This window comes from Lytechinus variegatus, chromosome 2, assembly GCF_018143015.1.
Source record: "Lytechinus variegatus isolate NC3 chromosome 2, Lvar_3.0, whole genome shotgun sequence".
In the NCBI taxonomy this organism is placed as follows: domain Eukaryota; kingdom Metazoa; phylum Echinodermata; class Echinoidea; order Temnopleuroida; family Toxopneustidae; genus Lytechinus; species Lytechinus variegatus.
Genome location: NC_054741.1, coordinates 7,520,114 through 7,532,678, shown reverse-complemented (window position 1 = coordinate 7,532,678; position 12,565 = coordinate 7,520,114). Strand labels below are relative to the sequence as shown.

At 34.1% G+C, this 12,565-nt stretch overlaps 1 protein-coding gene across 1 annotated transcript in view; it reads left to right on the top strand.

The window, feature by feature from the left end:
• The window catches only part of LOC121407198 (probable phospholipid-transporting ATPase IIB), a 35,929-nt gene that overhangs the window by 8,311 nt on the left and 15,053 nt on the right, over positions 1-12,565 (top strand). Inside the window, exons 3-7 of the mRNA XM_041598156.1 lie at positions 1,148-1,298; positions 7,182-7,295; positions 8,554-8,721; positions 11,431-11,482; positions 12,112-12,206. Of these exons, the coding sequence (XP_041454090.1) occupies positions 1,148-1,298; positions 7,182-7,295; positions 8,554-8,721; positions 11,431-11,482; positions 12,112-12,206 (580 nt within the window). The remainder of the gene's footprint in view (positions 1-1,147; positions 1,299-7,181; positions 7,296-8,553; positions 8,722-11,430; positions 11,483-12,111; positions 12,207-12,565) is intronic.

Here is a 12,565-nt window from a genome sequence, read left to right as displayed (position 1 = left end):
GTTTAATAGCATACGTGCCAAATTCATGCAAAATCAGCTTGACCATATAAACCCCTCGAAAAAGTTTGGAAATCTGTGTTTGACCACTACTTTCTACCAACTCCTAATTTTACACAATGCATATTTGACATCATTCAAAAGATAATTTAATTTTCTTTGAAATGATACCATGCTTGTTAAGATCATGCCATCACGAAAAGAGCAGGATTCAAAAGTGTGGGATGAGGTCTGAACTGAAAAGCTGCAAAATGAGCAGAAATAGTCATGAAGGATCGATACAGAATGTGATTCTTTTGTCTGTGTCAATACAGATGAAAATCCATTTAAATCAAGCTCCTGCTTCTGTAGTGATGGTTCTGTGAGATAACATGGTTTGAGTCGTGGTTTGAAATACCCGTGCATGTTTGTTTGTTATGTGTTTGCTTGTGCAGAGGTGTGTTTGATTCCATGTTAATGTTGATGTTAAGGTGCATGAAAACAATAAAAAAAACGTTGAGAAACTCAGTCATCACCACTGAAAAAAAAAATAACATTTGATATTGTGTCATTTTTGCAACTTTTGAATGTTGACCTTGACCCACATTTCAAGGCACTGCACTTCCATGTGAACCATAATCCCATCATGTAGGGTACAATGTATCATTGAAATAAAATTAAATGATCTGTTCATTGATATTAATTAAACAATGATATTTACTAAAACCGATGTGAAATTATCGATCAGAGTCAAAAGAAACTGCTGAGAAACTCACTCATCACCACGGAAATAAGAACAGTGACTTTCAATATTGTGTCATTTTGCAACTTTTCAATTTTGACCTCTCCCCACATTTCAACTTTCAAGGCACTGCACATCCATGTGAACCATAATCATGTCATGTAGGGTGTCATTTTAAAGAAAATTAAATGCTCTATTCATTAATATCAATTGCACTTTGATATTTACTAAAATCAAGGAGAGATTTTCGATCAAAGTCAGATTTCCAAAATTTTTTGAGGAGTTTACAAAAAAATAGCAGTATATTCTTGATTACATGTACATGGTCATAAATCTTTGCCCTTATTCGTTTATCAGGCCTACATGTAGTGAGTCTTTATCCACATCTCCTGCATGAATTCTAACTTTTCAATGTCTATCATTTTGTAGTTGTTGTGCATCATTCAAACTGAGATGTAAACCAGAGAAAGAGCTGTTTCCCCGGACAGTATGGCTTGGCAAGCCAGGCCCACAGCAAGAGAAATATCCCCCCAACAAGATCTGCAATCAGAAATACAATATCTTCACATTTATACCTCTGGTAAGTCACAATTGAACTTGGATTTGATATTGTTTCTTATTTTTACTAATTTGTGCAGTGCAATCTTTACAAAATGTGTCCATTCCACAAGACCTTGTTTGACCTTTGGGTAATGGGTGAAAAAAGAGTGGTTTTGAACTAAAACCTTGAATACAAAGTTTTAATAAAATTTTGATGTCTACATGTAAATGCTAGTTGTTTTCATGAACAATACTGTACATGTAATTGGTATAATAATTTCATACATAAAAATTGTAAGTCATCATGGGCCTTGTTGTTGAATATCAAATCCAACTTTTCATTAAATTACACTAAACACTACTCTTTCTGCAACTGCCTTTAATAAGTACTGAAATAAATCAACATAGGACATCAAGTAACTGGTATACATGTACACCTCGATGGGAGACACAATTGAAGATTCACTGGTCTTCAATAGTTGCTTTATAGCAAACACACACATACATGTACACCTAGAATGAATTAAACCCACAACTAAAATTATCAATGGAATTCATTTTTTTTATCTGTGTTTTTCGTGGAAGTGGATTACGGTACACTATTAAGTGAATCCTAGAAGGATTAAGAAAAGTAGATACAATGTAGAGAGGTAGGAGTGAAATGGATAGGCAAGTAAGTGGAAGGTTGGCAGGTTGAGTACTTTCTTTCTGAAATGAGGTTCGTCCTTGAAATGGCTGTACAGTGTAAACCAGAAAAGTTGAGAGAAACTGATCCACAATGTACTGCACTCAACCCAGGTGAGGTAAATGGGTACCGGTAGGAAATAATTCCTTAAAAAGCTGTGTGCGCTATGAACGCCTAGCTTAGCCGGGTAATATAGGAGCGCCTTGAGCACCTAACAAGGTGGATATGTGCGCAATATAAATACCCTATATTAATATATTATTATTATATTAGTTGGCGAGATGAGGGAAGGCTAAAGAGCAGGAAAAAAGACCCCTTTCCTGAGAAGACAAAGAGTGCTCTGCAACATTGTGTGGTCAAATGTACAATGTAGATTACATCAGTCCTGGGGGGCGTTTCATGAAAGGACTTGTTGAACGTTTTATCCGACATGTCCCATTTTATCCGACAGTTACCATAGAAAAAGTACCTCTCAGCCAATCAACATCAGAGAAAGATGTCAGATCTGATCGGATGAAAATGTTGATGAAACACTCCCCTGGTTTACACACAGGCAAGCACATGAATAGCCAAATGACACTACTAGATGATGATGATGATGACAATGAAGTTAATCCTCAGTTTCCATAGTTTCTGTAACAGAAAATTTACACAGAATTTTAGAAGAAATACAGAATTTCACAAAAATGCATATTTTCAGGTAAAACAACCCTTGAATTGCAAAAAGAGCTGTAAATATCTATAGCATGTGCATGTATCAGTGCAGCGAAAATGTACATCAGAGTTGCATAATGCTAACTGCCGGGTAGTGTCTTCTCAACTTTTTCCATACATTCTGTATGTACATGTACAGGGTACTTGAATTTTTTTTGCTGATATACATGTAAATCCCTTGTCCATGAATTGTGTGAGCTTGGATATTACAGGAAACTTTGGCTTTAATATTCGTAAGCTTTGGTTGTATGTTGACTTGCTCCTCTTCATCTATTACATCTGTGCTCTTTCCTCTGCAATGTACATATATAGAGCTAGAAATTTGTGACTCACATGCATTATGTTTGCATTCATTATTGTGCAAGCACAACTCATCTTTGAATATTGTGAATGTCTTGAGCGTTGACCTTTATTCATGTATGCACCTGTGCTTTAGTACACTACCTGTTTCAAGTGTCCATGGTCTCGCTACTTCCTTAAAGGTCAAGACCACCCTAGTATGGACACAATTTGAATATACTGTACAGTATGTTTGTAGATAGAGAAAAATCTATCCATGTATTGTGTAGACTGTACATATGTAAAGGCTTTACTGTATTGGTTTGCAAATTGCAAATAATTCTAGGTAAAGAAAATTGACTTTAAAAGCATTTTTAAAGATATTTGTTTACTGTACTTAGTCTGAAATTTTCATACTACACATACATGTACCTTTTCCGATCAGCCCAAGTTGTCTATAGTTTGAATTTTTTGCTTGATCAGACCAAATTCCCTGAAGTTTTAAATTTTTAGCGTGAGTGTATTTCACAAAGAAAGTAATGTTTACGTTCATAAAACTAAGCACTGATGTGAACATGATGCAATCTTATGTGGTAGCGCACATCCAATTATTGTGATCTGATCAATATACATGTACATGAAGTTGTGACATTTTAATACATCCTGGGGAGCGTTTCATCAATATTTTCATCCGACAAGTTGTCAGATCTGACATCTTTCCATGATTTTGAATGGCTGAGAGGCACTGTTCCTATGGTAACTGTTGGATAAAATGGGACTTGTCGGATAAAACGTCCGACAAGTCATTTCATGAAACGCCCCCCTTATCTGTTTACAGCAGAATTTGCCAAGGTTTAGAAAATTTTCTAGCCTGACCAGTCAGAGTTTGCGCCAGTCTGACATGTTTTGATGCAGGGTTTGCCAAACTCATAGCACTACATTTCTTCATGTCAGGAGAATGTGGTCTGATGCAAACATGTCTATGATGATGAAAAAGCAGGATACTGTAAATGTCATTGAGGGACAGGGGGTATGCAAAGGAAATTGCTTGATGTCAAGTTTGTATCATCATCTTCATCACAGACTATCTATCCTGTGTGCTCTTATGATGGAGACTCCGTCAATTTTTCATGAAATAATGCCCTCTCTCTCTTTTCAATATGTGGAAACCTGTTTTGCACACAATGTTCAATGAACTTTTGTATACATGGATTTTTATTATATAATATTTATTTTAATTTTTTGATTTTCAATTTTTTTTTTTTGGGGGGGGTTTCTGTAGTGGAAAATGTACATGTATTTTTATTTGTTCGATACAATCGGGATCGTTATTCTGTGAATGGTTCCTCAAAGCTTCAGTTGATATGAAACCTGCAATGAATGCAATTATCTATTAAATAACAGAAAGAATAGTGAGTGATTCTTGTGAAGAAGAACAAATTGATAGGTTCTCGGTGAATGTTTCACCTCAAAGTGTCACAAAATAAATGTGAGAAAAGAATTTAAATAGCAACAATTTCACTCACAAGGATAACAGCAAATTACCAAAATATAAAGTTACAAGGATCCCGGCCCTCCCGATAAATTTGGGACAAGATCCATATTTGCAGAGGTTTTCCCGCTCCTCTATTGAAATCGATAGAGAATGTTCCAGTATAATTAATTCAAATCTCATACATGTTGTTAAGATTTGAATTCTGGTTTCTTGATTTTAGTTTGGATTTTATTGGAATACATGTATGTTTTAAATAGTTTAAATTATCTTATGCCACCCAAAAAGGGTGGTGCTGTTACACAATTTGGCTTCGTGCTATAGTAATTCTTAATTATTTTCAAAACCATAGAGGCTATTCCAACAAATTTAGTATCATTTTAAAGCTGAATTAAAAGGCAATAGCCTGGAAAGTTTCATTGCTGTAGAATTTATAGAACTTGAGTTATAGCTCTCAAAAGTCAGGACACCAGAGGTGATGAGGGGTGGTGCCGGAAGCGGCGCCCTGGAAGCGGTGCTGCCTGTACAAAGTCAATGGGAAAACACAATTTTTGGTGCAATTTTTGGGAAAACTCAATATTTTTGTCAAAACTTGGCATAAACCTACAAACTTGGTATCAAATTAAAGCTAACATACTCTACTGTCTAATGATTGAAAAGTAGGTTTGGCCATGTCATAGACCTGTGTGATATGGTTGAAACATAAAAATCTGATAAATTTGCAATGTCTTAATTTTGACATTTCTTCCAGATTGACACATATTTGAATGACAGTTATTGTTAGCACTAAAGTTTCATCAATTACAAAAAAAGAACACTTCCTACAATTCTGAGGGGATGAAAATACTGCTCAGTATTAAGGCAAATCATCCAAATGATTAAAGGGGAATCCAGCCTTGGCCATAAAATGTTGCGTTGGGAAGGAGAAAAATAAATTAAACAGAATGGTGAAAGTTTGAAAGAAATTGGACAAGCAATAAGAAAGTTATAGCTGCTTTCAAATTGAGATCACTGATACTATTAAATTACTAGTAAATTATGACAAGGGGCAAGGACAACTTTCCCATAGGCCATGTACTTTATTATCAGGGATTTGTGGTTTTCTCCTAAGTACCCATTCCCCTGGGGCAGTAATCTAAATATAACCAATGTAGTATATTGTTTTATGTCCTCATGAAAGAAAAATATAATTTGAAATAAAACTTTTGGGAAAAATGACATTTTAGCCATAATATGTATTGGAGTACATGGAAGAGTAGTCCTTGCCTTACATCACTATGACATCCCATATGTGGCCAATTTGAAATCTCCATGGGTATAGTGATTACCAATATTTACAACTTTTAAAAATTCATATCTTTCTTTTTGTTTGTCCAATATTGTTCAAACTTTCACCTCTCAACTTGTCTGATTTTTCTTTTCCTTATAAAAACAAGTTTTTATTTGGGTTGGATTCCCCTTTAACTGACAAAGGTCAGTGACCTTCAAACATCCAGAAAATATGTTACGAATTTTAGAAGGTTTAGAATCATTTTCTTAAAAGCACCAAATTTGTACATCTTCACTGATGTCTTATTACACATTTCACTAAATACACACACTGACATTATTAAACAATAAGTGTCTGTGTGAAATGGTCAAATGGATAACCTACCTCAAATGCTATCATACCAAAGGACTGCATACTATATTTTGGCTTTGAACTCATCAAAACCCGCCATGGCTTTAAACTATCAAACACAGACTATGTGGATATGTGTGCAATTGCACTTTAGAAACTTCTTTCACGAAGCTGCAGTAGTCATATAAATTTATGTATGTTGGTCTGCAAACTTGTTTCAGTCTTTACTCCTGAACCTATAGACATTGTCTCTTGCATGTCATCATCACTTGGCAGATCATTGTAATAAGAGCCTCGGTAAGCAAATTGTGTAACTTACATTTCAATTGTTACTTTTCCTTTGAATTGTTTATGTACCTACATGTACCCAACTGCATGTACCATCAATTCCTTTTAAAATGTTAATAACTTATAAATTCTGATGTACAAGGCAAAGAAAACCAAACAAATGTTGGTATTGCAAGCATTATAACACCTGATATATAGTATACGATTCCTGAAACGCATGATTTTTTTGGCTAAAGTCGGGGTCAATTTTCAGATCATTAATTGAACATGAACCCTACACAATTATATATGGTTAGAAAGGTCTGAATGTGTTCTGTCATAATATAGCATTATTTTTGTCATAGGGGGACTACACAAAATTTTATGACAAAAACCATGAGATTAAAAAAAATATCAGAATTTCCCTATTCAAGTCCATGTAAAACTGTTGCCTTTCACCTACATGTAATGCTATTTTTGAGTGCAGATTTGGATTCCTTGTGCAATTTCCTTTCAGAAAATGTATACTTTTGCTATCATAGGGTGTATACTTTGTCAGATAAATGTTTTTAAAGTTGAAAGTGCGTCGCGAAAGCAAAAATCACCATGTAACGCAAAAGGGGGCGACCTCATGACGCATGACCCTGTGTATTGTTCATTTTAGGTTTATAAGGCTTTAGTAAAATGTAGGCCTAAAGTAGTTTGTAAAATCTAGCAGTTCTTGGTTCATAAAATGCAGGTTAAAGTAGAAGTTCACCCTTACAATTGATTTGTTTTAGGAAAAGTAGAAGAATATTGATTGATATATTTGACAATATAATGATTTGTCCAAATGTTATTTCCCTTGTATTTCCTCATCTTTCAGGCCCTGTACTACCAGTTCAAGTTGTTTCTCAATCTCTACTTCTTGCTGATGGCTTTATCTCAGTTGATACCGTCACTTAGAATAGGATATCTCTACACCTATTGGGCTCCATTGGTAAGTACTTTACCATTGTGTATCCATGATAATTATCTCCATGTAGATGTCATATTTAAATTGTACTACTCTCTGTATAGTACCCAACAAAAAGTTTAGATTGGGTATATTTTTTTGTATAGTGTGTGATGACAGCGGTAAGAAAAATTGATGTCCCTTCTGACTGATTTGGTAATTGGCTGATGGATTTTTCCTGTCAACACTTTGTTCTCAATATTCATTTCAGTATATTCCATCGAAAAGAAAATTGTAAAAAGTGAACTAGTACATGTACATGTACATGTACTAAAATATGAATGCCGGTGATGGTTGTTGAATATTATTTTGATTGAAAATGGCAAAATTGTAATTCATAAAATACATGTATTGAAATAACAAAATTTCATGTTTATATTTGTTTGTAATATACATGTATTCCGGTTTTTCAAATTGTTTAATAATATTTTTACATTATATATGGACATTTGAATATTGTCAAATTTTATGTGTATTTAATTGCATCTGTTATTGGAATATATATTTAATATTTTAAAGCCACCACAGCTTTATGATATTAGTATGTGTAACCAAAGAGAATAATAGACAGTTGTAAGGTCACAGTGATTTGTGGCAGATTCTGTGGCTATTGGAGTATTTGATTTACTTGTACATGTATAATCCAATTTGCTTTGAACTACATACATGTACATGCAGATCATATACCAGGTTTTTCATTTTACATTTGTAGCACTATTAATCTGATGTGATCATACATGTAGATAATGATATGAGTGAATACTACTTGTGTGAAATTTAAACCCTCATACAGTGTGCATGTACAATGCAAAAGAGCAAAAAAAATTCCTCAAAGCCCCTGCACAGAAAACTATTTTCCAAATTATTTGAAGATACATGGAGAAGATTCATGTTCATTGTATCACCCCCTCCCCCAGAAAAACATAAATGACAATGAATAAAAACCTTTCATAAATGCAGTACATGTATTTGCACTCACTGTTTTCATAGTTTGTGTACATGATGTTAATCTGACAAATCTTACACTGTAAATGTATTACAATACATGGTATGTTTGATTTGGATTACTGTATGTTCAGAGTAATTACCACTCCTTCCAAAAATGGTCAGCAGTGTACTTCAAACACTGTTTAAGGTACTAATTTCAAAGTGAAGAATCAGTTGTGAAATAAAATAAGAAAGTAATAAAAAGCTTTATGAAATAAACGCTTGAAAATATTTGGTACAATGACTTTCCTCGTAGGGTTTTGTCATCTTTGTGACGATGTGTCGCGAGGCTCTTGACGATTTCAGACGGTACAGAAGAGATCGTGAGGTGAACATGCAGCAGTATTACAAACTGACTAGAACAGGATTAGTGAAGGTACCAAGCTCAGAGCTACAGGTATCGGATCTTATTGTCGTAGAAAAGGTGAGAGTGATTCATCCTTGATATTTAAGGTGAAAAAAAGCACAGCAAATAATGATTTCATGAGAAAGTAATAAATCAAAGCTACATGTAATTGTCTATATTATCATACATATAGATCTTGTACATTAATTTAAACTTATCTTTGTAAAATCATGAAATTGTAGCTAAAAATTCATTGATAATCCTGATGATCACTAAACATAGAAAAATATTGCTTGAAAAAATGCCCAACATTTGATGGAATTCCGTGCTTATTTTGCTAATTTCTTAGCAATTATGCATTTTCTTCCAGAGCTATTTGGCACATATTTTTTTATTTAATACTTAGTACAAACACTTAGGTGGTAATTTCATTAGATTCTATTCAAACTCATTTTCAGAAGTTTGTTACCACAACTGGTATCTTTAATGCAAATATGATGAATGTGTCTGGCAGAGAAAGGGGCAGAATGATATTGATAGAGAATTATACATGTATATAGAGAGAAAGAGAGCAAGAAATAAAAGAGAAACTTAGTAATAAGGTTTGGAGAAGAAGGATAATAGAAGGAGGGAAGACAGCATAAGAAAGCAAATGAGAGCAGTATGGGGGGGGGGGGGGTTAGGAGGAAGAGGCAGATACAGTTTTAATCATGAAATTATGAAAATTTCATACCCTTCTTGAACTTCATACATGTAGAATGCTTAATATACATGTGTATTCATGTACACATACATGTATATACAACATAAAGTAGACCCCTATATTTTGGAAACTAAGATACCAGCAAGTTTGATATTACATGTATTTGAACTACTTGTAACTATTGCCAGGCCTAATGTAGAGATATGGTGTCTTTCTTACATATGTAGCCTACTTTTCTTTAAGTGACCCATGCTCCTGTCTTATAAATTCCATTACATAATGCTGTCCATGAAAGTTTATGAAACTATAAACTTTTACCATCAGTTTAAAGCATGGATATTGTTATTGCTATAATTTGGGCAATGCTGTAAGTTTTCAAACTACAGTATGCAATAGGAAATAAACAATTCCAAAGAATGAAAAGGTGCATTTATATTATAACATGTATATTGTACAAACGTAGAATATAAAGTTTTATAGCATTTGCTGTCTGTACTGTATGTATTACATAATGGCCTATACTCTACATTCTCTAGTGATTCACTTTGACCCAAAGCATTCACCAAATTCTCATTCGTTGAATGGAGATGATGTTTTTAAAGTGCTCAGGACTAAAGTTAAAATGTAATTATGTAGGCCACTGATATAATGGCCACAGATACAATGGCCTTGTTTTTAATGCCCCTTTCATTTTCAATGGATATTTTGTGCCCTTTCTAACACCCTTCCCCAAAATAATAATGATGCATAAATAAATAGATTTAATTCGTAAATAGATAATTATACAGATAAGTAAGTAAATAAGTACATGTATTGTAAGTACATGTAAGTAAGTAATATGATAAATAAAGTTATAAATTTATTTGAATATCTGTATTGTTCTGTAAAAATTGAAATGTACTGTACCCTTAAAATGTGGTCAGGTTGCCCTCTAAATATCAAATTTTGATGCCCGAGCCTGCCATTCAGAAATTACTTTAAAAAGAAAATAAAAATGCTCAAGGAGTAGAAGGATGAGAATGGAATCAAGGAGATTGGGATGAAGTACTAAGGATGGGGAAGTTGAAGGAGGAGGAGAAAGGAGAAGACGGATCAGGAGGAGGTGAAGGAGGAGGAAGAAAAAAACAAGAAGAAGAGCAACATCAACAAGAAAAGGAAGAGAAAGAAGGAGCATTTATGACATTGGGTTCATGTTTAGTACCATATATTGGGTTTCAAGTATGATGTCACAGTTAAATCACACAATTACAGTATGTAGAGTTACTGTGAAATTACATGTACTCCCTTGAGTCTTCAGTCTGCAAGGGGTATAGGAAGGAGAAGAATCTCCTGATATCAGTGATATGGTTAGTTCTGATCTCTGTCAGTGCAGATTGAGATACTGTACACTATATCTCATAGGGCTGTGCATTCAACCATGTATTGTACAGTACATCGATCAAGCATGAGGGATACCTGACACCATCTGGTGGTATTCCAGTATTAAGTCCAACGTGATATCAAGTGTGCAGGCACAAACCCCTTCATTTGTCCAAACACTGGGAAATAGGAGGTCAGTGGCACATCTGGAAATCTTGTCACAAGGGGCAAATTTTATTATTCTTTAAAGTGAAAGGTGACAGCCATTTATGAATGGACCCCCCTAAAAAAGTTAATAATTTTTTTTTGAAGTATAAGAGGTGAGAGGTTACTTACATTTACCATTGATTCTGTTCTGACAAGCAAATGATAAGGGCATCAAAATCATGTCGGAGAGAGGGGGGGGGAGGGGTGCACTCTGCCCTTTCTTCCCACCTCGGGTATGCTTTATTAGGAGTGATCATACAATGATTGCTCCTGACACACAATGAATGGATGAGAAACCAAGCATTTAGGTCTGCTGTAGCACTGAAAGGATCCTTAATTAAACCAAAGATTCTCTGCATGGACATAATACTGTACAATTACCCATACTATTTCACCAGCTTTTTTAGTACATAATGATTTACTGTACATACATACATGTACATAATATAAGATAATTTTTTTCCTATCTGCAGTACATGCAGTTACAATAAAGTACTTTGAAAATTATTTCTTGACAGAACCAACGAGTTCCTGCAGATCTTGTTTTACTGAGAACAACAGAAAGAAATGGTAAGATATCTAAACATATGTTCCTCCGATACTTTCTAACAAAATAATATATAATTGGATTTCGTTACAATAAAACTGCATGTATCAGAGCATACAGAATCGCAAGCAGTCCGAGGACTGATAAATGTGACTGTTTACAAATCATAGAATCAGAAAACCAAAATTTTAAGAACACATATGTGTAATAATTACAATTAAATATTTAAATATACATATTATTATTATTACTTATTTGGCATAATCAAACATATATACAAACAATAGGATAAGGAGAGTCACATGGATGCCAGGAAAGGAAAAAGATTATCTAAATAAGTATAACCAGAAGGTCTTCCTTTCCAATCCATGTATGCACAGACTCAATAAAACCATGTAGGTGATTACACATTTCAAATTTCAAAACTACATGTAAACAATGATTCATTTAAAACTAAAAAAAAAACTGTTTGTATTTATATAACTGTTTTCCAATACATGTGTATGGAATAATTCTTGGCAGGGGCCAAAAAAAAGAAGAGGGTGAGATTTCCTGTTATAAAATCGTATCAATGAATTACCAATATATCTCTTTGCATTACGTATGGTTCGATGAAATGTGTATGCATTTACTATTTATTTGCATTGTACAGGAGCATGTTTTATACGCACAGACCAGTTGGATGGGGAAACTGACTGGAAACTTAGACTAGCAGTACCGAGCTGTCAAAGGTTAAACAAAGATGAGGTAAGAAGTGTGACTATAATCAAGTCTTCTCTCTTTATTTTTCTTTTTTTATTGCTATGGCACATGCTCTACTCACCATCGCTCTGGCATCAAGAGGATCAAATCTATCAAACCAAGTTTCAAATTTCAAGTTACATAATGTATTTCTCTTCTATTAAATGTTCCTGATCAGAGCAAGTTTGACATTATTTGTGAAGAATATGCAGTTAGACTATTAATTTGTGGATTACATCATGAAATTACAATCCTGACTCATTTCAGACCTTTTTATGCTGCAAAAGAGCCTGGCATTTGCCAAATTACCCAACTGGTTCCTGGTTGAAAGCATATTCGGCCTCTTGCTCAGGACCATTCATGAC